The sequence below is a fragment of the Salvia splendens genome, chromosome 14 (assembly GCF_004379255.2).
Source record: "Salvia splendens isolate huo1 chromosome 14, SspV2, whole genome shotgun sequence".
Classification (NCBI taxonomy): Eukaryota; Viridiplantae; Streptophyta; class Magnoliopsida; order Lamiales; family Lamiaceae; genus Salvia; species Salvia splendens.
Window position 1 is genome coordinate 2,489,935 of NC_056045.1, and position 26,858 is coordinate 2,516,792.

At 36.4% G+C, this 26,858-nt stretch overlaps 3 protein-coding genes across 5 annotated transcripts; 2 read left to right on the forward strand and 1 right to left on the reverse strand.

The window, feature by feature from the left end:
- Positions 1-611: 611 nt before the first annotated feature.
- Positions 612-1,458, reverse strand: LOC121764778 (MLP-like protein 34). Its single transcript, XM_042160802.1, has 2 exons — positions 1,229-1,458; positions 612-1,014 (listed from the first exon to the last, which is right to left on the reverse strand). Exons 1-2 carry the CDS (start codon positions 1,416-1,418, stop codon positions 752-754), a joined length of 453 nt encoding a protein of 150 aa, XP_042016736.1. The 5' UTR covers positions 1,419-1,458; the 3' UTR covers positions 612-751.
- Positions 1,459-3,108: 1,650 nt separating this feature from the next.
- Positions 3,109-7,225, forward strand: LOC121763671 (xylulose kinase 2-like). Its single transcript, XM_042159732.1, has 11 exons — positions 3,109-4,037; positions 4,263-4,917; positions 5,013-5,101; positions 5,211-5,275; positions 5,539-5,594; positions 5,895-6,015; positions 6,100-6,174; positions 6,249-6,302; positions 6,377-6,471; positions 6,546-6,720; positions 6,812-7,225. The coding sequence occupies exons 1-11, from the start codon at positions 3,979-3,981 to the stop codon at positions 7,042-7,044; spliced, it is 1,677 nt and encodes a 558-aa protein (XP_042015666.1). The 5' UTR covers positions 3,109-3,978; the 3' UTR covers positions 7,045-7,225.
- A 1,658-nt stretch (positions 7,226-8,883) lies between these two features.
- LOC121763996 (xylulose kinase 2-like) lies at positions 8,884-13,038 on the forward strand. 3 transcript variants are annotated; one of them, XM_042160087.1, is made up of 12 exons: positions 8,884-8,958; positions 9,322-9,976; positions 10,067-10,155; positions 10,439-10,503; positions 11,040-11,095; positions 11,179-11,299; positions 11,380-11,454; positions 11,535-11,588; positions 11,656-11,747; positions 11,827-12,001; positions 12,190-12,442; positions 12,854-13,038. In XM_042160087.1, the coding sequence occupies exons 1-11, from the start codon at positions 8,900-8,902 to the stop codon at positions 12,420-12,422; spliced, it is 1,674 nt and encodes a 557-aa protein (XP_042016021.1). In that variant the 5' UTR covers positions 8,884-8,899; the 3' UTR covers positions 12,423-12,442; positions 12,854-13,038. The 3 variants fall into 3 exon arrangements, with proteins under 3 accessions (XP_042016021.1, XP_042016023.1, XP_042016022.1); XM_042160089.1 differs by having other exon boundaries at positions 11,656-11,714; positions 12,854-13,037; XM_042160088.1 differs by lacking the exon at positions 12,854-13,038 and having other exon boundaries at positions 12,190-12,628.
- Positions 13,039-26,858: the final 13,820 nt, after the last annotated feature.

Genomic DNA, 26,858 nt, shown 5'->3' on the forward strand with positions numbered 1-26,858 from the left:
GGCTAGTCATTCCATGCATCTCTACATAACATACACATGCATTTTGCATCATAAGCTCTCTCCCTCTCCAGCATTGTTTTTCTGTCGAAAGCTCTGCCCTCTCCTCTTCTAGTTCGCCGGAGCTCTGTTGATTGCGGTGCTGCTTCACCAGAGACGTAGCCGTTTTATCTTTGGGGACGACACGCCAAACCGAGAGCACTACCGGAGCGTATCTCGTCTTGCGGAAAGAGGGCATCCTCGACCCGGCTAAGTTTATTTTCTAGTATCGTTTCGTTGTATTTTTCAGTTTCTGTTCTTCTTTCTTGGGTTGTATTACGCCCGGTTTTGTTTATCTCCTGTAACTCCAGTCACTGTACCAACAAACATGGTATGCAATCAACGCATAACTAATTTTAAACAGAGAATGTAAAACTAAAAAAGAAATAGTAGGTTATTATAAGAGAACAGATAAGTTCGTTGTTACATTATTGTTTCACTATAGAAAGTTTGGATTTAAAATTGGCCTAGTTCATTTTCAGAATTTCATCTTTAAATTGTTTAATTCGTCTCAAAATCCAAATTTTTTATAAAATACTAAAAATTGAAGTAATAAAGACACAAACATGAAAGAGTGAACAATAAAAAGCTCAAGAACACTCATTATTTCATTCACCAATGCTTTATTCACTACACACACACATAGTATTATTTTAGCATCACATATTAAAAGATGTTCCTTTCACTTTACATTGATTAACTTGGTGATATTACTTTATCCAAAAATATGAGTTTCCACTTCTTTAGATAATTCAAGACCTAAATTCAAGAGCCCCACTGGATGTGGATTATCTGGTTTAAGCAGCTCATACTCTATAGTCCGAATTACGAAATCTATGCCTCCTTTGGTCTCAACATGATAGCTTATCACCATGTTCTTGTAAAGCTCCAAAACATCTCCTTCAATCACTTTGAATATTACTTGTTTCTTCTCATCATCTACTTCTATAACTTGTTTTGATCTTTGCTCTTTCCCATCTGCGTGTATCGAGATTAACACCGATTATACGTTTTTATTCTTTAAAAAGATTATTGTCACTTAAATGATACTTGTACTATAAATTTTAAAAAAATTAAAATATAAAATCATAACTTGTTATTCTTTTTCAATTGTCCCATAATGGTCAAAACGGAAATTAATATGACAAAATCAAATATATTACGAAAATTTGAGAGGGCATAGGTAGTTTACCAAGGACGTATTTCCATTGAATAACAGAGCCACAAGTTCCGAACTCTCCTTGGTGGAGCTCGCAAGCTTGGATGTTGGAAGGGCAGACTTTGGCGAAGTGTTTTGGATTCTTCGACATTAGATGATGAAACACATCGCCTCCGGCCTTAAACGCTACCTGCGCCACAAGCTTACATGGTAGCCCAGCCATTGGTGTCTCAAGATTGTAGATTATTTAATTGTTCATTGTCAAGTCCTTATATATATGTATGAAGTCTGCAAGACGTATTATCTAGATCAAATCTTTGACGTGATTCACATGTATATGTATACCTATTTTGTTGGACAATGAATGTACATTCATATCACTTTCATGCATGATTCACATGTATTCTTAAACCTAGGTTGTTGGATAATCAATTTCATATTATTCATACATCTAGGTTGTTGGATGTCACATTTATAATCTCATTTGTGAAATAGAAATATAGGGTTAAAATATTAAACTGTAATAAGAATAGAAATGGTGATTTCGATCATGAAATTAAGTTCTAAATCTAGATTTTGTTTAGAGTTAATGATGGTTTCACCGATGTAAATCAAATAATGTTAATTTTACTCCAAGATTTCTCCTAATTTTTATATTAAATCATATATCAATTAATCTTTAAAGTTTTATTATTTTTTATCCGTTGATATATGTACATGTAAATTGGAGATACACATGTTGTACAAAGTGTAACTTGAGTTTTATTTGTTTTGCATGTACAAGATATACACGAGGGGCCTAGCAATTAATTAAAAAATAAAGTAGTGGAGGATTTGGTGGAAAGAAGGCGTGACTTACTTGGGCAAGGACAAAAAAGATATAAAAAGGGATTGAGAAAATGGGAGACGGCACTTTTGACCATACGACACAGAAAGAAACAGAGCATTGAGCAATTGAGGAGAAGAGCTATTTTAGAGGAATTCAGCGTGAGGAAATGAAGTGAGAAGAGATGAGAGAAAATTCCAGCCATCATCTACTTCAAATTTACTCCATGGTTTCTAGGGTTTTATCTCTATTTATCATTGTTCTTGGTTTAATTATGTTAGGCTAAGAATCTTGTGTTGCTCCAAACACGTAGTATGACATTTTGATTTAGTGATTTATTCTATGCTCATTTTTATCTCATGTTCGTTATTACTACTTATTTAATTGAATGAATTTATTACTTTAGGTGCATCTTTAGTGATAATACTATAGTCTTGATTTAATGCTTTTTTAGCTTGAATTGAGATGGATTGTGGTGGTAATGAATTATCAATTGGAATTGTTTAGATGACAACTTGATAATGGATTTTGATCTTAATTGCAATTGTACTTTGAATCTCGCGCTTCCGTAGGGTTCTTAGGATTATTGAATTTGGTTTAAAGAGTAAGTGTTTAGCTATTCTTTGACTAGTGGATGCTTATCATGTTTAGTGCTTGAAGGTTGAATAATTTTAAATTGTCCCGAACGTATGAGATAGAATTGAATGCATAGGATTAATCCGTGCCTTGTTTACAAGTGTTTGGAGTAGCAATTGTTTCACTTGTGTTAATTTGAATTAAACTTTATTTTTCATTATTTTCAGAAAACAGACTTCAAACAAAAACCTTCATCTTTACTGTTATTTTTATTTATTTAGAGTTAAACGAACTTACCTTTCCTGTGTATCGACACCTTAAATTACTACACACGAAGCACTACTCTTGTAGTGAAGTGGTAATATTAGGGATAATTTTGTGAACTTGAGTGCATATCTATTCTGATTTAAAAAGACCTAAAATTACACATCATTCACAAAAAGAAAACCAATTACATTAAAAATAACCATTTAAAAAGATAAAAATGCTGAGGTAGGTTTTAAAAAAAAATCACATAACCTCTATCTCACTCAAGATGTTCATATTCTTGAGTGACACAAGATTTTAGAATGAATTGTTAGATGAGCTGAGGTGACTAGAGTGAATAAAAAAAAGCACCTGCCGAATATTTTAATGAGAAGAGAATGCTTTATTTTCAATTTTAGAAAGATGACGTCTTAGGTGGGCCAGACTGAAAAGAAAAAGAAAAGATGGACGTCTGAGTGGGACGGAGGAAAAATTATACTAGTGTCTATAATTAGTTCTCTCACAATGACAACACGAATGCAATAAAGGAAATATTAATAATAAATAAACATAGATAAAAATGCAACTAAAAAGGTTCAATATTAGCATGCCGATTAATGCTTGAACCCAACTATAAAGTTCCATATAAACTTTGTATATTTCTCAAATCCAACTAAAGTAAATACCAAATTTTGTACATTAATTATCATCCAATTATCCTTACAATTTTTTACATATTTAAAATTTTAAATATAAATTTGTCACTTGGTTGCCATCTGAATAAATTTCAAAATTACAAAATAAATACTGTATGAATAACAAATCATTTAAATACTCCCTAATTATTTATTTTTTCATAAATTCATATATTGATATGACAAATAATTTATGAGATTGTAGATAATTCCTTTGGATTTTTGAGGATTTAAATCCGATTATCTCGTCAAATCCATGTCATCATCTTTAGCTAATCAATTTCTTATCCAATATTTCAGCACTAAATTCTATCACATTATTTTTGTTTATTCATTAACACTACCAAAATACCCTGAGTTTTATTTTTTGGATTTCAAAGATCGATTTTGTTTGGTCTCTCTTTGTTTGACGGCAGTCTCCCAATCTTCTTCTACTCTCGATGGAGGATTTCTCTCTCCCACAAGGCTCATTTTCTCTTGGATTCGATAGCTCCACTCAGTAAGTCTGAATTTTATTTTTATTTCCATTTTCATTTTCACTTCTGGCTTTGTGGAATCATTAATTTTTTGAAATAGCGATTTTCACATGGTGATCAACACTCAGGTGATCATAAATTGCTTATTGTTTCAATAATAGGGCTTCCTTTGAAATTGATTTGCTGTTATTGAATATAAGATGTTGATTTGAAATTGAGAGGAAATTGATGATCATGGTGCCATGTAGGTCACTGAAAGCAACCGTTTTGGATGCAAGCTTAAACATTGTAGCTCAGGAAATTGTCAATTTTGATTCCGAATTATCGCATTACAAGACTAAAGATGGTGTTTATCGAGACCCTAGTGTTAATGGTAGAATCGTTTCTCCCACCATAATGTGGGTGGAGGCATTAGACCTAATCCTTGAGAGGCTCCAGAAATCGGGGCTCGATTTTGGGAAAATCGTTGCTGTCTCCGGCAGTGGGCAGCAACACGGCAGTGTGTATTGGAAAACCAGGAGCTCGAGGGTGTTGTCGTCCCTGGATCCGAAAAAGCAGTTGGCGGATCAGCTTGGCGATGCCTTCTCCGTGAAGGAGTCGCCTATATGGATGGACAGCAGCACCACGGAGCAATGTAGGGCCATTGAGAAAGCTGTGGGTGGCGCCATGGAGCTGTCGAGCCTCACTGGCTCGCGTGCTTATGAGAGGTTCACCGGCCCACAGATTAGGAGAGTCTTTGAGACGCAGCCCGAGGCTTATAAGAGTACAGAGAGAATCTCTTTGGTTAGCTCTTTCATGGCTTCGCTTCTTATTGGGAGCTATGCTGCTATCGATCACACTGATGGAGCCGGGATGAATTTAATGGACATTAAGGAGAGAGCTTGGTCAAAGAAGATTTTGGAGGTGTCTTTTGCTGCATTATGTGATTTTGTGAAGTTTGCAGGTCAATTATATGTAGCTAGCTTCTAGTCTCAGTGTTAACTCTTCGATTTTCTTAGGCCACAGCCCCGAGTTTGGAGGAAAAACTAGGGAAGTTGGCGCCTGCATATGATGTTGCCGGCAAAATCGCTCCTTACTTTGTAGAGAGGTGGGTGGAATCCTAATCTCGAATCTTGATGGTGGCTATTTCAATACCTAATAGCATGTAGTATTTCTTTTTCTTTGATCTGATATGCCTGTTTATAAAATTCTTTCAGGTATCATTTCGACAAAAACTGTCTAGTCATTCAGTGGTCTGGTGATAATCCTAACAGCCTAGCAGGTATATGTTTTTTTGTGTATCTATTCTTCCTCGTAAAATATAAGTCACTCATAATGAATATATTACTCTCTGACCTTTCATTACTGCCCGATTACACTGCATCAGTTTGTCGATTCCTAGTGTTTGTTGAGCACTTGAGCTGTACTATTTCTTCAGGGTACTTACCTGATGAATTGATGATGCTGATAGTAATACTAGTACTAGTTTTATTGGGGGTTGAACTGTGGAATTAATCAACAAATTGTGTTTGTTTACTCTGTCAGGTTTGACTCTCAATAGTCCCGGGGATTTGGCAATCAGTCTTGGCACCAGTGACACTGTAAGTTAGCTTGCTCTTGTTCCCTATTTCCGCTTATGATATTCCTAACATTGATTTTTCCATTTTTGTCCATTATCTCGGGTCTTCATACTGTGAAATTAGTGAGTAAGAAACATAAAGCTATTCTTTACCAATCTAAAGCAGGAGCCTCTTCTCACTTCTTTTGACTTGTTTTTTTTCATGCATACGACAATAGTGTTTATGTATTAGGCATTAGAATGCAGAGTTTTAAAGAGTAGGATACATGACATTCAAGAATGCATTTGGGTAGAGCTTGACCGATCCCGCTTTTTTGTATAGGTTTTTGCCATTACTAACGAGCACAAGGCATGCTTAGAAGGGCACGTTTTTCCTAATCCAGTGGATACAAAAGGCTACATGGTTATGCTATGCTATAAGAATGGCTCCTTGACCCGTGAAGGTAAGAACAAAACACTAACACAACGCTATCTTTCCTGAAAGTATAATTAGGCGTACATTGAGTTTCTTGCTTTAACCGTGGCAGAGATACGGAACAATTGTGCGGATAAATCTTGGGATGTTTTCAATGAATATTTGCAGCGAACACAACCTCTAAATGGTGAGTGCATCTACTTTATGCCTACTTACTCAAATTTTGTATTAGTGAGATGTTTATAATGCCTACTTTTTCAGGTGGAAAGTTGGGATTTTATTACAAAGACCATGAAATTATTCCCCCGTTACCAGGTTAGCATACTCGACTTAGTATAGGTGTCGTATTTTCCATCAAACATACACACATGATTGGCCTATAATTGCAGTTGGGTTCCATCGCTATGTTCTTGAGAACTTCAAAGGAGATACATTAGATGGGGTGAAAGAAACTGAGGTTACGGAATTTGATGCTGCCTCGGAGGTTGTGGATTAAAATCTACCTCTTAGCATAAATTATTACATGCAAACACACGCTTAACCAAAGCTTCTTTTCAGGTTCGAGCATTAGTTGAAGGCCAGTTCCTCTCTATGAGAGCTCATGCTGAGAGATTTGGACTACCTTCACCTCCGAAACGCATAATTGCAACTGGTGGAGCATCAGCAAATGACAGCATTCTCAAGGAAGTAGCTTCAGTTTTCGGGTGCAACGTCTATAAAATCCAAAGCTCAGGCAAGTTCTTGTTCAATCTTCTCTTTCCACTGTATCAATATGGGATTCTGGTGATGGGTATTGATATTCGATTATGGAATGTCTTGTTCAGACTCGGCTTCTATGGGAGCTGCTTTAAGGGCTGCTCATGGTTGGTTGTGCAGCAAGAAGGGCAGTTTTGTTCCGATTTCGTCCATGTATTCGGGCAAGTTGGAAAAGACCTCTCTCAACTGCCAACTTGCTGTTGCTGCTGGAGGCCATGACCTCGTCTCCAAGTATGGTTTGTTGATGAAGAAGAGAGTAGAAATCGAGAATCGCCTCGTGCAAAAGCTCGGGCGATTGTGAAAACCGGTCCGGTTTTTAATACACTGGGTTCACATGAGTTATGCTCTTTTTAGGTTTGGGATTTTGATGATCTTTTTCCAATTATCCAACTTGTATATATGTTGGTTTCTCTGTGATTTAATCCAGTAACAGATTCTTTTTTTAAAGTTTAAAGTTTATGATGATATTATTGTTACAGTTACGTCATTTTCTTATTTCTTTGTTTCAATCGCAACACAAACATCAGATATAGTCTTATGAAAATATTTAAAATGCTCGAGAATTATTTTAATATTGTGTATGAATATTTGAAATGTGTCCCGACGTATCACGTATGTGGACTTAACTATTTTTACACATAAATTCTTGAACCGGAGTATGAACTTTTTGGATATTCTAAGACGAGGAATGATATGCTACATATCTTATGTGAGCTCCGTATATGAGCATCACTCTCGTTTAATGTACGTTTAACGTTTTTCGATTTAATTTATATATTTAGTTTGATTCTAATACATTAAAAAATGTTATTGAAGTTTCTAATTTGATAAAATTCATAAAAATCAAAGCTCGATTTGCTCGTTTTCTCTATAACTTCAAATAAATTAATAAACGAGCAAATCGAGTGTATATTTTTATGATTTTATGAAATTAAAAATTTTAAAAACATTTATTAATGTATTAGAATCAAACTAAATATATAAATCAAAACGGACAACATTAAACATACGTTAAACGAGAGTGATGCTGACATAAGGAGCTCACACAAGGTATGTAGCATGTCATTTCTCATTCCAAGACTATGGTCATCGGTAACCTTAGTTAAGATGACGGGTCACTAAAAAGAGAAATTTGATTTTAAAATGAGTGTCAAATATTTCAGATTTAAAAAAAATACATCTAAAACTAGAAGATGGTTTAAAACCGTAATATTCACCGCCTACAATAAGGAATATCTATTAATAAACATTTTATTTTACTTTTATTACTACTTTCTTTTAAACAAACTACATATTCATTTCAACTTAGATGCCAGTTACATTTATTATGTTCCAAAATTAGTTGAAACTAATGTAATTTTAATTAAAATTTATTAAATCGTAAGAGTAATTAATATCATCAATTAAATAAAAAGCAAACGTACGTAGACAACCTAATCTAAAAATTTCATGAAAAAAACTAATCTAATAATTAAACAAACAAATACGTAGAAATAATACGAAGGGTTAATAGTATAATTTTGATTTGATAATTTTGATTTAATAGTATAATGTTCATTTAATAGTACTCCCTCCATCTCCAAAAAATATGTACTTTGGGGTCGGCACGAGTTTTAATGTAAAATTAGTAAAGTAAGACAGAGAGGTATAGAGAAAAAGTAAATAAAGTATTGTCAGTAAAGAATGAGTCTCACCTCATTAGAGAGAAAATATTTTCCAAAATTAGAAAGTGCATATTCTTGTGGGACAGAATAAAAAGGAAATAGTGCATATTCTTAAGGGACGGAGGGAGTATAATTTACGAAGGGTAATCTGCATTTAATAGTACTCCCTCCGTCCCATAAAAATATGGGCAGATAAGATGGCACGAGAATTAAGACAAAATTGGTAAAGTAAGAGAGATGAGAATGATATGATAAAGTAAGAGAGAGGAGGAGAATGATAGTTAAAGTTGAGTTAGTGGATAGTTAACTTAGTTAACCTACACAAAATGGAATGCACATATTTTTTTGAGACGGATGAAAATGGATCCATTCACACATTTTTTTGAGACGGACGAAAATGGAAAGTGCACATATTTTTATAGCATGGAATGAAAATATATATGCATTTGAATATGATTGAAATTGAAGCAGTTTGATTCATCTCAGATTCTAATGGAGTATTCTTCTCTCCCACTGCACTCTCTGTTTCTTGGTTTTGACTGTTCCACTCAGTGAGTCAATTCTTCCCTTAAATCTTAATCACAACCTAATTTATGCAGCGAAAAAGTTAGATACAGATTTCCCAGCTCAACACTACTATTATTAGTACTACTTTGTTTATGCATCTCTGCTTTAGCACTTGCACCTGTTTTAAACGGTATATTCTATTGCTTGTAAAATTGCAGAAATCTTTGATGATGATGAAGAAACTTGTGGAAAAATTGAATCTTTAATTATTTGAGCGAATGTGTTGTATTAATTTATTTATTAGGTCAAAAATCTAAACATATTTGCTACAGTGGTTGTGAATTTTGTTAATGAATTTGGAATGATGAGTGCAAAGGTTGAATATATGGTGTTGATTTCTTGTTTAGGTCGCTGAAGGCAACTGTATTAGATCAAAACCTCAAAACATTTGCTACAGAGGTTGTGAATTATGATGATGAGTTGCCCCATTACAAAACCAAGGGTGGTGTTCATCGGGACCCTGTGGTCGATGGGAGGATCGTTTCGCCTCCTTTGATGTGGGTGGAGGCGTTGGACCTCATACTGCAAAAGCTTGAGAAATCGCAGTTTGATTTCGGAAGGGTTGTGGCTGTCTCCGGCAGCGCACAGCAACACGGAAGTGTTTACTGGAAGAAGGGGAGTTCTGTGGTGCTAGCATCGTTGGACTCTGAGAGGCCGTTGGTGGCACAGCTTGGTGGTGCGTTTTCTGCTGAGGAATCGCCTATATGGATGGACTGTAGCACCACGCGACAGTGCAGGGCTATTGAGGAAGCGGTTGGAGGTGCGTTGGAGCTGTCCAAGCTCACTGGTTCGTGTGCTCATGAGAGGTATGCGGGACCACAAATTCGGAAGATATTTGAAACATGGCCCGATGTTTATGAGAATACAGAGAGGGTCTCGCTTGTTAGCTCCTTCATGGCCTCGCTTTTGATTGGGGGCTATGCTTGTATAGACCATACGGATGGGGCGGGAATGAACTTAATGGATATTAAATCAAAGTCTTGGTCTAAGATAGCATTGGAGGTCTGTGTCATGTGATCGACTTCTCATCATATTTTCGTGATGTTAAAGCTATTGGTAGTTTGTTAATGTTGGTGTTTTTCGATTTTTCAGGCCGTAGCCCCAGGTTTGGAGAAGAAGCTTGGAGATTTAGCACCAGCACATGCTGTTGCTGGTTTCTTATCGAACTATTTCGTGCAAAGGTTGGAAACTCTTCTATTCACAGTCTACTCAATAGTCCTTAATACATTGTCTATATGAAGATTGAAGCAACAACTTCTATAATCAAGATTGATTTTTAGCTTACTTAAGTCTTGTAATTTGAATATTGCTATACATATGCTTTTCCCATAGTTTAATGAGCATCCCTCGTGATAAGCTAATGACAAAATAAGTCATTTTGATTTGAGGTTGAGGCATTCACGAGCATTGATACTTATATCCACTGGCTTAATTAAGAAGATCGATGTTCTGTATTGCTTTCAGATATCGTTTCAAGAGTAGTTGTATTGTTGTTCAATGGTCCGGGGACAATCCGAATAGCTTGGCAGGTGGGTTATCCGTAACTGATTGACATGTTCTTGGCTAAAGACACGAGTCATCGTGATTAAATTATGCTAACGAAATGTAAGACAGTAATCCCTTTCTGTGTGCTACATTGAAAAATCGAATATTTACCTCAACAAAACTAAATCAATGCAAGCGTTTATGCTCTAAAATGCATTTTAGTGTTTAGTGAAAATATTTGTTGGTTTTCAAGTCTCATCAACTTTTCAAACATAATTGACAGAATCTGTGCTTAACTTATACCTGGCAGTAATGAAAAGTTATTGAATCGTCGAAAATGAATATCTGATTTATGCCTATGGACTCTTTGCTTCCTGCTTATATGTTCATTGATTGTTTTCATTTCCGTTCTATGGTACAGTTGCGTTAAAATATGACCAAAGAAGTTGAAGAAATGTATTTGGGATGATTCCATATCTTCTCGAATGAACAATCTGTTTCTAGAATTGTTCCACCAATTCTAATAATAATTTTCTGTCTATCTGTATATGATGCATTTTCCTTTTTGGTATATCTGTAGGGTTGACTCTTAATACTCCCGGAGATCTGGCTATAAGTCTCGGCACTAGCGATACTGTAAGTCAACCATCGAGAGTAGGGTTCGTTCTTTCCTTTAAAATATGTATGAACATTAAAACACAGATTAAGCAATATCTCAGGTATTTGGGATAGCCACAGAACATAAGCCCAGCCTTGACGGGCACACATTTCCCAATCCGGTGGATACAGAAGACTATATGGTAATGTTGGTCTATAAGAACGGGTCCTTGACCCGTGAAGGTACCATTCTCATGTCCGGTGCTTACATTTTTGAGAAAACTGTGGAGGTCCGTCTTGATAATGTGACTACGACTTGATAGACGTTCGTAATAGGTGTGCCCAAGAATCATGGGAACTTTTCAATGCATATCTGAACCAAACACCACCTCTGAATGGTTAGTAAAGCATGCTGTTACAGATGTTTCATGCTACAATGTTTCAGTTTTGTCAGCTCTAATCCCGATTCATGCTACAGACGGGAAGATAGGCTTTTACTACAAGGAGCATGAAATTCTTCCACCACTTCCAAGTTAGTTTATTTTTCTTTATAGCATTTATCAATTTTTGCTGCTCATTATTTTCATGTTGCAATGCAGTTGGTGAGCATCGTTACGTTCTTGAAAACGTTAACGACCCTCTCTCTGGAATAAAGGAGGTTAGTGTCGCGGAGTTTGATCCTCCTTCTGAGGTTGGCATCCATCCGGTGATGCTAATTCGATTGCATGTATTAACTGAGAAGCTCTATATCTATAGTTACAACTTTGCAGGTTCGAGCATTGATCGAGGGACAGTTACTCTCCATGCGTGCTCATGCAGAAAGAATCGGGATGCCTTCTCCTCCAAGGCGAATAATCGCCACCGGTGGAGCATCTGCAAATGAGTGCATACTCAGCTTGATAGCTTCCATTTTTGGATGCAATGTGTATACAGTTCAAAGGCCAGGTAATGCTTACATTTAATTAGGAAAAATAAGATTAATGGATTCTGATTTTAATACATGAACTATTGGATTTTCGGATCGAAAGTTCATGTATTTACAGACAAATAATTATTTTATTAATTACAATTAGGATTTAATTAGGACAGATGCACTGAATTGAACATTGAGGTGATCACATTGTTCTTGGCAGACTCAGCTTCGTTGGGGGCAGCGTTGAGGGCTGCGCACGGATGGTTGTGCAACGAGAAGGGAGCTTTCGTTCCAATCAGAAGCATGTATACGGACAGATTGGAGCATACCTCTCTCAACTGCAGGCTTTCAGCACAGGCCGGTGATCAAGAACTCGTTGATAAGTACACGTTGATGATGAAGAAAAGAGGCGAAATCGAAAAGGACCTGGTTCGTAAACTAGGACGCGTTTGAAACGATTGAAGATTGATAAGGTAAGTTGATTGCCATTTGCCATAGTTGTTGTATTTTGTATGATTATTATGATCATTGTTTGCATCAATTTAAATGTTTGTGTTTCATGTAATAATGTTACTTACAGTTAGAATTTCAAAACGATCTAACTTAAGTTGTGTTTATCTTTGCTATTTGAATATAATTAATGGAAATAATTAAATCTATTTAATTTAATTTTGTTCACAAAACGTACATCTATAAAATCAATCCAAGTAACGGTCGGCAGTTTGTAATAATTGGAGTGTGTGATAATGGAATGTGAGACCCATTTGCATTATTATTTGCTTTATTCTTTGGATGTGTTTTTACTTGTGCTTTTTAGTGTTTTATTTTATAATACTTTTATTTCACTTTTTATGAAAATGTCTAAACGGGGCTCCTAATGCCAGACGGATGAAAATGGTCAACCGGGACTCCTAATGCCGGACGGAGGGAGATATAGTCTTGGAAATGGATTCATCTGTTAAAATTTATTTGGTAATGGTTAATGATCAAATTTATCATGACCATCATTGTTTTATCAAATCTAATCCAAATTTTGAAATTTATCAACTTTATCTTTATAAATCTTGTTCTATTCCATTTTTTTTTAACTTACTAATTGTATCGAAGTTTTTTCAACTCCTACCAATTTAATCTCGTTTTTATATAATTGTTTCTAAAGTTAAAAATTATACATTCTCATATCCCATTTATTTTTCGGAGTAATTTGTCAAGTCATGAACCAATAATTACTTTATGTCAAGAAAACACTTTTCAAAATTCCATGTCTTCCAAGATTATATTAATAATACTACTAATAATAATAATGATAATAATATTTAATAATAATATTAATATTAGTATTATTATTATTACCTCACAACCCCAAAAAAGAGAATACAAAAATAATTAATTCCACAAACTGCAGGAGGCAAAAAGTGGAATTAGACATTTACCTGCATTCTTATCCGTAGCTGTAACAATTGCACAGAACAATGAACCATAATAACAGAAGAATTAATAGAGTCCTTTTTTTGTGGCAGAGCTGCTGGAAACTGATTCAAAATTGTACACAGTTACTACTTCAAATTACAGCAGAATTTTTTTTTTAAATGAGTAAATAAAACATCTTTGATCCATAGTAGAAAACTAGCTCATAAATTTTCACTGCATTAATGCCATAGTAAAATTTTAGTTGGATACCTTTATAGAACATCTTAATGAGGCATCATGTACAAAGCAGATGTTTGTTGATTTATCTATACACACAAATATATACACATTCTGTGTGTGTGTGTGTATGAATCTATGATCATAAGTTATTGCAGAAAAAGTTTCATTCTAATGCAAGAAAGTAAAACATATCATCAACTAGCACGGCTGAGGAGCTCGAGACCTCAAAACGTAACCAAATTCCAGAAATATGTGTTCTTGGATCATGATTTGCAGCAAAAAATCAAGTGAGCTATCAGCTATAGACTCTCGAGGACTCATGTTCGATTTGGTCATTTTCTAAGATGTATATATAGAAAACAAAGATGCAGCTTGAACAAAACAGATCATATGATATTGAATCTGAAGAATGGCCATCGAACGAAGAAATTCAAATGCAATCTCGAAATATTAATAATCATCTGATCAAGATATGCAAGATTGATCATCACATAATATGATTGGCAAATGAATTTCACCTAATATGTGAAGTTGTCTACAATAGACACTGCAGACGGCATAACAATGCCCCTGCCCACTGATGACGTTGTTAACCAGATTCGTTCTCCTCTATTATCCGTGAATTCATAGAGAAAAACGACTCACAACCTTCAAGTGGAAAGAAGTGAATTCATGCCCTCATAAGCCCTTAAACTAAAGCATCCTTCTGTTCGAGTCTTTAACAATAAATCCAAAACTAGCTCATTGACACAAAACCATCTGTTGCAGCCATTGCTTCAAATATCAAAACTAATGATTAAGATCAAGCCTTTCATAGATGAAAACATATGGAAACTAAACATATGGAAACTAAGATTACATTTGCATTTGTTGAAGAAGCAGAAGCACCCTTCCTTTACTCAAAAGGCAAAGAAAATAAAAGGAAATTGGATGATCAAAGACCAGCATTATCAGAAAAGGAAGTAGCTAATATAACCAACAAGAATTAGGAAAAGGGACATGAAAAATGAAAGCATAAACTAGATACCCTCATCATCAATTAATCATAATCATAATTTCAATTCAAGTACAGTACTATTCTCCTTTTTTCTTGAGATAAATACACAAAATCTATGTATACCGCCAAATCCCAAAATGCTTCATTTCCCAAATTCTTCCACTCTGCATTGGCAAAGCCTCCCATCTCCTCATCAGCTCCCTCCAGGAAAATGTTAAAACTTCCAAATTTAACTCCTTTTCTCCTCATTAGATTAGCCAATAAAAGTAATTTTAAGTTCAGGAAAAAAAGAGAAGAAAGAGAGCCAATAACATATGAACTCCATAAAAGAGTCTCCTTTTTTTCAATTTCCAATATTTAAGAGAACAAAAAACTGTAAAAATGCCTGGCTCCATCCTGTTTGCCTTCAACCAGCAAAAAAAGGAAGCATTTCTTTCTCCATCCATCACCTATGAAAATCCCATAAACACCTCAGATTCACAGTGTTACAGTCTTCCATCAAAAGGGCCACCTCGTCATTCCACCCCACCACCCCCCTCCACCCAAGAACCGCCGCCGCCCCATCACCACCACCACCTTCTTCCATTCTTGTTCAGCAAATGGGTTTCAAGATTTCCCTTCTCTCTCTCACTCCACTCTGTAAAAATCCAGTCTTTTTACCTGTCTTTGAAATGCTAGAGAAAAAGATTGGATTTTGATTGGTTTTCCAAAGCTGTGTAAATGTCAAAACTGTGTTTGCGTGTGTGTGTGTGTGTTGGGATTGGAGATTCTAGGATGGGGAGATTGAGGAATATAGTTTAAATGGAGAAATTCCGGTGAAAGGCCATTTTCAATGATGTTCCCTTTTTCTTAACTAACTTAATTTTCTCTATATTTTTCTCTCCATATAATCCTCTCTATATATTCCACTTGTCAAAATTCATTCCAACCTATAATAATGACCATTGATTCGTACAACTCACATAATTTTAACTTCTTCAGTTATTTTCTTTTTACATTATTTAGGATAAATTATACTACTTCGTCCCATAAAAATATTTGCATTTTACATATTCTTATGTCCGATAAAAATATGAGCATTTTAATTCATAGAAAGTTGTCACCAACTTATTACCCATATACAGTCATAAATCTCATATATCCATCATTTAAAAAAGAAAGAATATGTTTTGGTCCGCGAACTTTATTAAGATATCAATTTTGGTTCGTAACATTTGAAAATATTTATGAGATTCATTAACTTCGATGTAATATCGTTTGAACTATTTTTGTAATATTATTTTTAATTTTTTTGGACGAAAATACCTTCAACTCTATGAAAAGCATTTTATTCTATTTATTCTCTCTTTTAAATTAAAATATTTTAATGGGTATCTCTCGAAAAGAGAAGCAAAAAGTTGGAAAAGAGAAGTAAGAAAGAGATAAAATACTAAGAGAGATAAATTAATTAATAAAGAAAAGAGATTAAATAGATTGAAATGCTCCATAAAAATTGAAATACTAAAAAAAATTGTTCAAACGAATTGTTTGTTTTATATGCGATCAATAGCAAGTGAAACAAATCAATTATGTGTCCATTTTAGATTTTTTTCTTCTTCTCAGTATCTCTAAAATATTCAACCACATACCATTTTATTTAAATTCATTAAATGAAAACTTATACTATAGAAACTGATTGTAATTTATATAATTTGAACTGCACCACTATTTTAAAGTGATTAATCATTCATCGTTAAAACTTTTACATATTACATTTAGGCCTACTTATTTAGTCGGCCTCTCCTAACCGATTCGGTCAATCATTTAACTGGCAATTTAGAGTTGGGCTGACCTTGAGGTCACGGGTTCAAACCCCGCCACTTGCTGGGAGACTTTTAGCCTTAATCCGCAAATCCAGTGGAGTAGGATTAGTCGAATTCCCTTAAAAAGGCAGGTTCGTTACACATGTGGTTAAAAAAAAAAATCGGAGTACCGTTTAAGATCGGATTTTCGGCCGTAATCCGCAAACCCGGTCCAGCAGGATTATTTGAATTCCGCCAAAAAGGCGGATTCGTTACCCCTTTGGTTAAACAAAAAAAAAAAGAATCGGAGTACCGTTTAAGATTTAGTTCCTATACTAACGGGTTAATTTGTGTAAGAACTGAATAACAAAAATTAATTGTAAATGAATTGATTCTGAAAAAAAGGATTGGAGAGAGTCAAATTTGGGTCTACGGCTAGTGAGTCAATGGCTATAACGTTAGACCATTCTCATTCGTGAGATATTTATTTGTTAGATTATATTTATACGTATAAAATCAAATTTACAGTAAAATTATCTGTAAAATATCAAGAAAGTTAATATTAATTTCAGTTCCAGGGTATAAAACCGAAGCACCTAGAAATGCATAACCAGGATCGAATTAAAAAATGCTGAATCGATTATTTGTCCCATGATATAATCCTGTTATTACTATTTTATATATTCAACATCGGGTTAGTAACTTTTTTCACATAAAATAAAAACATGTTGTTGCAGAGACATAAAGCGACTACATTTGATACTTACATTAGAGTAAATTAGTTTAATAGTATTAGAGACATAGAATCAAATTTCGTTTGTGTAATTCATGCAAATAACAAAAAATAAAATAAAATAAAAATAAATATTGTACATTCTTATTTCCAATTGTATATTCAATATGAGTTGTGACATGACTATGCCAACTGATGATAAGTCACTGGACTTAATTTTGGCCTACCACAAACTTTATATACTATCATCATCCATTTCTTAATTACTATGTAGTGGAGTAATTATTTTTGTGCAATTTGTCGTCGAAATTAATTTTGACGAACAGTAGCACCGACAAGTGAGGGTGAAAGTGTAATTTCAGTCTGCTGCTTCAGAAAAGTTTGACTAAAATCAGAGTAATTAATTTCACAATATAACTTACTAGGTGTAAATTGTAATTAGTACTCCTATATTGCAGTGTATTTTCCATTTCATAATTAATTTATTTCGTAATTATCTGTAACTCGTCATATAAATTTTGGAAATCATTTAAGTGTTGTACATGTTTAATATTTAAATGATAAGTGTTCTAATTAATTCACTTATTGCAATATAAACAGATGCGAAGTCAGCTCTCAGCAAAATGTCATCATATGTTTTGTGAGAGAAAGATGCCGCTGAAAACATTTTGTTGTTTAACAAATTTCCTCGAATTTCGAAATTATATAGATAAAAATTTGATATTCATGATTTATATAGGGACTTGTTAAATGATTTATTAGTCACCAATAAATAAACTCGTCACATGATTTATTAGTCACCAATAAATAAACTCGTCACATGTTGATCAGCATGAGGCCTGTTGATTGTGAGACTTTCCAAGTTTACTCTCCTTTTTTAAGAATTACAAAACACTTTAAGCTAAAGATATATATTACTCCCTTCATCCCACAAGAGATGTTATACTTGTGGGACGGTACGAGATTTTAGGAGATTTTATTTTGTATGTTAGGTGGAAAAATAATATTTATATTATTGTGATAGATAACTTTTTCTAAAAATGAAAATATGACATATTTAGTGGGACAAATTAAAAAGGAAAATGAGACATTTTTATGGGATGGAGTGAGTATATACATAGCAGTATATGAAATTAGTTTATGGTCAAAAATAAAACATCAATAAAAAGTACTAGAGAACCGTTAGTAGAATATGAAGCAATGTAAAAAATGATTGTAGTACAAAAAACAAAAGTGAAGGAACTAGTCAACATTCCGTACAACTGCATTTGTCCATGATCAGTTATTTTTAGTTCACACTTCACGTGAATAATTTGCGATTTCTGATTTCTGATTTCTGATTTTTAAAAATTTGCAGGTTTTATAATTGGTGTAGTGTACAAATGTTTTCATATTTAATATAGCAGTTATTTCTGTTTTCGAATAAAATGTAGTAATAATTTATTTTTGTAATAAAAATGCTCCAAACCCAACTATGACTAACAAGCACAAAGCAACAAGAAAAACATTGAAGAATCCCAAGCTTAATTACAAAGAAAATGAAGACAAAACAAAATACACAAAAAAACCACTGAAGATTATATCCTAGGGATGTGTAGACAATTAGCAAGCCTAATCGAAAGAGACATCGCTCAACAGGAACACAACGCCATTTTGAAGTAAGCGAAAGAGAAAACCAAGCAATGTTAGGAAAAATAAAGCTTCTCCCCCTCTTCGTGAATTAATCCTGTTCTTGACATCGCTCAGATTATCAATCATTTGCATCGGTAAAAAGAGAAAGTTCGGTCACCAACCTCCAACCCAAGTAGTAATATGTCAAAATAACTGTTTCTTTCAACTCCCCCAATTGGCGCAGGTTTTGAATAGTACTCCTATATGATGTTATTAATCAAGTATTTTACAATTTTTTTTGTAATCTGCATATTTCTTGGGTATAACTGAGAAGTAAGACATGTGGGGTGGTGGCGCAGTTGGCTAGCGCGTAGGTCTCATAGCTGTGTTTGAGTGATCCTGAGGTCTTGAGTTCGAGCCTCTCTCACCCCAATAATTTATTTTTGCGTCAATCGTCGTCCTCAGCTCCTTCGGCCTCAGCCTCGACTGTGTCCTTGGTGACGACTTCCTCTTTTGACGTTTCAACATTTGGGGCAACTAATTGGTATCTTTACATATGATTCATGTAGTTTCAAATTATGCCAATTTCAAGCTTTTTGACTAATAGTATGAAGCAATTGTTTGTAGATGAATAGTGTAATTATCACCACATAACCAACAATAATATATCACTAGTATGTTGCATCTCATCTCCAATTTAAGACACATATTTCATTACAATAATTTCACACAAGTAGCCCGACTGGACGATTCCTTTCGCCGATATTGACAGTCAGACAACAAATAAGAATTTGACCAAATTTCACTATTTTTCGGCAATTTGCTATATATTCCTAAATTTTAAGAGGGTATGGCTCAGCAGTAGTTGCATTTTGCATACTAAATTCAATCCAATGAGCTATTTTTTTAATCTAAATTTTAGACATTTATTTGCTGATTTTAAGACATTCAACATATTGAGTGGTAAATTATGCGGATTAGGTTGTTATCGAATTAAGCTAGTTGCGGTTCAATCCAATAAGACATAATCTGAACCTGATCTGATAAGAATTTTAGTAACTCGACCGATCCACACACAAAACAAACTCATTAACGGTACGAAATAATATGGATTGACATGACACCATAACAACATAATAATAATAATACGAACATGATTTATACGATTAAAACCTCATATTCCACAATAATAAACTGATTTACACGATTTAAATCCGATTTACAAGAACATAGAGAAAAAACTAAAGTATATTTTTTTTAAAAACAAAAATAATGAAAATATTAATAATAGGAGTAATTTTTTTTAACGAGTTACCCAAAACGCGAAAAAATCGGATTTCTAACGACTCAATTCAACGAAGACACAAACCTAATAAGGCTTTACTCAAACAGTCAAACCAATTAATTTTTGTTTGTGCTCGTGTAAGATTTGGTATCTTGTCGAAAATTGACCTCTAATTGGATACAAATGTCTTCAAGTGCGTAACATTCCCCCTAATATACTTTTCACTTTATTACTACCTCCGTTTATAAAAAATAGTCATTTTTTTTGTTTTATGTCGTTCATCAAAATTAGTCTTTATCTATTTTTAATCATTGTATTTTTTAATGAGGCGAGTCTACTTTTATAGTAACAATACATGAATTACTTTTTCTCTCAATTGTTTCAACACTGCCAAGTCTATTTTTTATGAACGAATGTATCATACCAGTTAGAGCATCTCCAAGGGGAGAGGTAAATGGAGGGGTAAAGTCATATAACTACCATATTTACCTTTTTTCATGAAAAATCATGCTCCAAAGGGAGAGGTATTTGAGAAGGTATTATACCTTTTCCCATTTTGAAGAGGTATCTTTACCTCTCCATCAATGGAGAGGTAAAATTTCATAACTACCATATTTGCTTTCTTTTCATGAAAAAACATTCTCCAAGGGGGAAGGTATTTGAGAAGGTATCACACTTTATATTTTTTAATGCATTTTTTACTATTATTTTATTGATTTACCTTTCTATATACCTTCTTCCTTTGGAATGTGTTATTTTTTGGAAGGATATATTTCACTTTATGAGAAGGTAAATTCACAATATACCTCTTTCATTTACCTCTCCTTGTTGGAGATGCTCTTAACATGAAACATAATAACAATACATGGATTACTTTTTCTCTCAATTGTGTCAACACTGCCAAGTCTATTTTTTATGGACGAAGGTATCATACCAGTTAACAAGAAACATAAATGTTAGTGTAGTAACTTCAATTTACAGTTAATGAATTTTATATGCTCATTGTGTATTTGAATTAAATTTATTTTTTTGAAAATCAAATTATATACGGTATTGTTACCCTTGACTTTTGGATAGGGGTGGGAAATATGGATATCGGGTATTGGGTATACCTGTACCCGACCCGATTTCTGCCGGGTATTGGATATCCAATATCCAATTTTATGGGATTGGGTACGGGATTGGATATTGAAATTTAAGATAGATCGGATATTGGGTAACCCGAATGGGGTATCGGATATTACCCGAATATCCAATTTATTATTTAAAGCAATTTTTAAATTAGGTTTAGCCATTTTGGGCTCCAAGAACTAGGCTAATTTGTTTAGTTTACAACTTATTAGGTTAACTTTCTCTAAACTTATGCAAATAAGTCAATCTCTCTTACTCTATGTCACGGCTTCTCCAAACTCTCATGTTTTACGTATTGCATAACTAACTCGTGTGCTTTTTATATTTTAGTTAATTATTTTGACTTTTGAATTATATTATTGGTTGCTTCTACTGTTTAATTAAATGCGTAACTTTCATTATTTTATTTACATATTGCATAACCAATCCCCATAAATATAATCACATACTTTAAAATAAAAGTGACCCATTTTTTTTATAGTTTTATACTATAAAATAAATGCAACATTAAAGACATTAGTCAATTTAAATATTTCTATATTTATATTAATATATAAAATTTAAATTTTTTATTAGTTATTAACACATGTAAAGAGTTAGGTATTTAGGTACCCGATACGTCGGGTATGGATACCCGGGGCGGGTATTGGAGTACCCGAAAATATATCGGATTGGGTTTTGGATAGATACTTAGATAATTTTCGGGTTTGGATACCCGGTTATTCGGGTCGAGTATCCACGGATACCCGTATTCCCACCCCTACTTTTGGATTCCACTTTACCCTACTCTAAAAAATCGAGATTAAATGGATTAATTTGATTACGATTTTATTTTACCTAAATCACAATTTATCCTCGAAAAGAAAAAGAAAAGAAATTTGCAATTAAAATGAAGTAAAAATTTCTGCATATGCGCGTTTGGAACAGTAGAAAACCCCAATATGCGATTCTACTAATCAAAACTAGCTGAAAAACGCTAATAGGAATGGTTTGGACTTTGGAGCAAAATTCTTACTGCATTTTAGGTTTTGCAATATGAATTTGTAGAGGAAAATGGATTAGCTGAACTTTCACCCAAAATGATAACAGAACAAAGAAATTACTATAGCTGAATTCACTATTGACGAAAAATTGCAATGTTGTAATTGTTATGCAGCAAATAATTTTTTATTGCCTAAATGCCCAATTTTATTCAGAGTTGTTCTTGTAGATAACATGACTTTGCTCGACATTTTACTTGGTTGCTTTTGAAGATCCATGGAGTCTTAATCGAATTTAAGCTATTGGTAGCATTTTCCTCCTTTTAACTGTTGAATAAATGCCCTATTATGTTGATTTTGTAAGTGTGGTAGTAGCTGTAGAAGGATTATTGTTGTTATTAGTGACCCGAATTGCTTGGGTTGAGTCCGAGAGACTTTTTCTGCAACATGGTTGGGGAAGGCCCCCGCGTTATGGACCTGTATAAATAGAGCAGAACTCAATCTAGGTTCTAGCATTATGCACTTTTTGATGATTTATGCCTGGTTTTTCGACTCATGGTGAAACTCTCATTTGCCGGTGGCTTTTTCCAGTCTTGGGTTCTATGTAAATCTGTGTGTTCATCTTGTTGTTTGTATTTACTAGTCTTATTTCATAACAATCCGCAACAAGTTTTGTGATGGGGTACGTACTAAACAAGCCCAATAGCAGTGACAGCTCGGCCAGCCCAAAGCCCAAGAGTTCAGTTCGGCATTACCAAAGAGTTCGGCCTCAGCCTACAGCTCGGTAAAAGCCAACCAATCAAGCTCTGCTCTCAGGTCGGCATCAAGCTCTACTCTCAGATCGGCAACCAAAGCAGTTCGGTCTCGGTATTCGACCGAACAAGGAGTTAGTGGACCCATACCGGATGTCCAACACACCCACTACCACGTGATGTCAGTTCAGGCCACGATCGTAGGCCATGACCTACGCTTCACCCACGATCTTAGGCCATAACCTACACGACATCCACGACTTAGGGTGGTGACGCAAGCCATGATCTGAGTTCATTATATAAATAGAACTTAGATCTGATAGAAGAGGTTAGAATCTCTCTAGAGAAACAATCATATAGCAAGTCTGTGTTGTAAGCTGTATTTGGCAGATCAAGCAATACAATCTTGCCCTCCCTTTTTCCCGTGGACGTAGATTTACTTCAGTAAATCGAACCACGTTAAATTCTCTGTGTCGTGATTTATTTTTACGAGCATTTATCATCATCAAAAATTCGCGGAATCATCACTGGCGCCGTCTGTGGGAAGCGAAGAACAAAATTTGTGATAAAGCGAATTTTTGATCCATTTTTTCCACCCAAAAAATGCATACCAGATCGCAGAATACCCGCATTCCTGCCCGTGAGAACCCGGAGGAAGCCAATCCATCCCATAGGTCTGGAAAACAGCCTAGGGATAAATCCACCACCAGTTCTCATGGCGAAGGAACAGGCCGCTCCAAAAATCGTCCCACTGAGTCTTCCCAGCAGCCTGATCTGAATGAGGCTGTCAAGCTGTTCTTGGCCGAGAAGCAGGATGAGTTCTTAGCCTTCCTGCAAAAGAGCCAAGAGCCGAAGACGAAAACGGAGGATTCTCCTTCCTCATCCAGACATGAAAGTCACTACCGCAGTAGTGCCGTGTCTTCCAGGAAGAAGAATCCTCAACCCCGACATATTCCTGATCTTCCTCGGTACCGGAATCACAGGAGAACTCAATCTCCTCCATACCGACGAGATATCGGATTCGCCGTGTACGGAGCACTGAAGACTCCGTTCTCGGACGACATCACCCGAACTCCCCTACCACAGAACTACCGAACTCCGTCGGTGACTTACGACGGGCTCGTGGACCCTCACGATTTCCTGGGGCGCTATCAATATAACATGGCGAACCAGGGTCTCAACGAGGTCCACATGTGCAAGCTATTTCCCGAGCTGCTCATCGGGAACGCGAGAAGGTGGTTCGATAGCCTCCCCCAGGGCAGCATCAGATCTTACCGAGATCTAATGGATGCCTTCCACAGGAGGTTCTTTCAGAAAGCGGAAGCCCGAATCACTTCGGCTCAGCTGCTTTCCATTCGTCAAGGTCGCGACGAAAAAATCAGCGACTTTATGACAAGATTCCACAAGGAATGCCTGCAAGTGGACGATCTCAACGATCTGCTTGTCATCTCGGCATTCCAAAATGGAATCCTGCCCGGAGCTCTCTACAGGAAGCTCGTTGAGTGCGGTCCGCAGACAGCTCAGGAAATGTGGGACATTGCGGACCAGTACTCCCGAGCCGATGAGGCAGACCGTCGCAAACGGTCGTTAGACAGCTCATCGTCCCGAGGAGACAGGAGGAAGCCCGATCATAGCGATCAGGGACATCCTCGCCGAACTCCTTTTGGCGATCAGGGACATCCTCGCCGAACTCCTTTTGAAAGGATTCAAAGGACTCCGGTGCAAGACAGATTGGGACCCCGTCTCAATCCCGAGAAGCCGCCCGCTCAGTTCGTACCGCTGAACAAGCCGAGAGCGGAAATTTTCGAACTACACTCCGACCTGTTCGAAAAGCCAAAGCGGATGACGAAATCTGCCGCGCGCCGACCCCAGGATAACTACTGCTCCTACCATCAAGACCACGGTCACGATACCGAGGAGTGCAGAAACTTGGCTGCAGGTATCGATGTTCTTGTGAGGGCAGGGACATTGAAAAAATACCAAAGCAAGCAGTCAAAGAAGAATAAGAAGCAGAGAGGTGCGAACTGCGCTCCTCAGGATCCGAAAAGGCAGCCGGATCCCGAAGACGATGACGAGCCGCAATATGATGGAGTAATCCTGACTATTGACGCTCTCCCTGCCGGGAAGACCAAGTCGTCCCTGAAGTCAGAGCGCAGGGGCTCCAATCGAGAGGAGCCAACGCATAAAAGGCTGAAGCAGGACGAAGTGATTACGTTCTCGGATGCTGATCCCGTCCCGGCCATCTCTCCTCACCAAGACGCCATTGTCATCCAAGCCGGAGTGGCAAACAAACTGATCCACAGGGTGTTTGTGGATACAGGAGCGTCAGTCAGCATTCTTTTTAAAGAGTGCTTCGACAAACTAGAAGTGGACCCAGCTCGGCTCAGCCCGGCTCCGCTTCCCCTGAAGAGCTTCGCCCAGGAGGACACCCGCCCTGAAGGTATTATCAGCCTTCCGATCACGGTGGGGAAAGCGCCTACTAGCTCCAGTACGATGATTGAGTTTTTCGTGGTAAAAGCTCGGTCCCCGTACAACGTCATCCTGGGAAGAGACTGGCTCAACACAGTTCGGGCCGTTTGCTCCACCTATCACCTCACCATCAAGATCCCTACTAAAGGAGGGATAGCGGTCATCCGAGGTGACCAAAAAAGAGCAAAGGAATGCCTGCAAATTGCGCTTAGAAGTGCCGAGCAGTCAGATCGGCACCACCAAGCATAGCAATCACAGCAGCCGGAGTCAGAGGCGATGACCGAAGTCATACCGGAGCCGAACTCGATGACAGTTCAGCTGTACGAAGACGATCCATCCAGAACGGTTAAGATCGGCTTCGCGGGAACGCCTCTACTTCGGGAAAAAACCATCCAGCTCCTCAAGGAGTACAAAGACGTCTTTGCATGGTCTCCGTTGGACATGACCGGAGTGCCCCCCGAGGTAATCACTCATCGTTTAAATATTGATCCTTCGGTCCGGCCGATAAAACAGAAGCAAAGACTCTTTGCGGCAGAACGAAGTCAAGTCATCCATGACGAAGTCCGTCAATTATTGAAGGCGGATGTGTTATTCGAAGTGAAGTATCCTTCGTGGGTGGCCAATCCTGTCATGATCAAGAAAAAGGAAGGAGGATGGCGGATGTGCATAGATTTCACCGATCTAAATAAGCACTGTCCCAAAGATTGCTATCCCCTTCCGAACATAGATAAAAAAGTAGAAGCTCTGATAGGCTTTGAAATTTTTTGTTTTCTTGATCTATACAAAGGATACCATCAGGTTTTAATGGATGAGATTGACGCTTCAAAAACGGCCTTCATTACTGATTTCGGCATTTTCGCTTATAAAAAGATGCCATTCGGTTTAAAGAATGCCGGAGCCACTTATCAAAGGATGGTAGACAAGCTTTTTCGGCACCTGATTGGAAAGGAAGTCGAAGTATATGTTGACGATATAGTCGTCAAGAGCAAAAGCACCTCGGAGTACGAGCACAACCTCAAGTCCACTCTCAACGTGCTCAAGAAAGCCAACCTCAAACTTAATCCCCAAAAGTGTACCTTTTTGGTAGATTCGGGAAAGTTTCTGGGTTGTTGGGTTTCAAAAGACGGACTCAAGGCAAACCCCTCAAAAGTTCAAGTCGTTCAGAACATGGCGATGCCGAAGTCCATACATGACGTGCAAAGGCTAACCGGATGTCTAGCCGCACTGAGTCGATTCCTTTCCCAAGCAGCCGAAAAACAACTGCCGTTCTTCAAGGTGTTGAAAAAGGCACCAAAGTTCGAGTGGGGAGCCGAGCAGAAAAAGGCCTTTGACGAGCTCAAAAGTTATCTAGCCGAGCTTCCTATTCTCTCTGCTCCAGCCGAAGCCGAAGTACTATTCTTATACTTAGCGGCATCGGATCAAACCATCAGCGCGGTGCTTGTACGAGAAGAAGGCCTAAAGCAGTTTCCCATCTACTTTACAAGCCGAGCATTAAGAGGT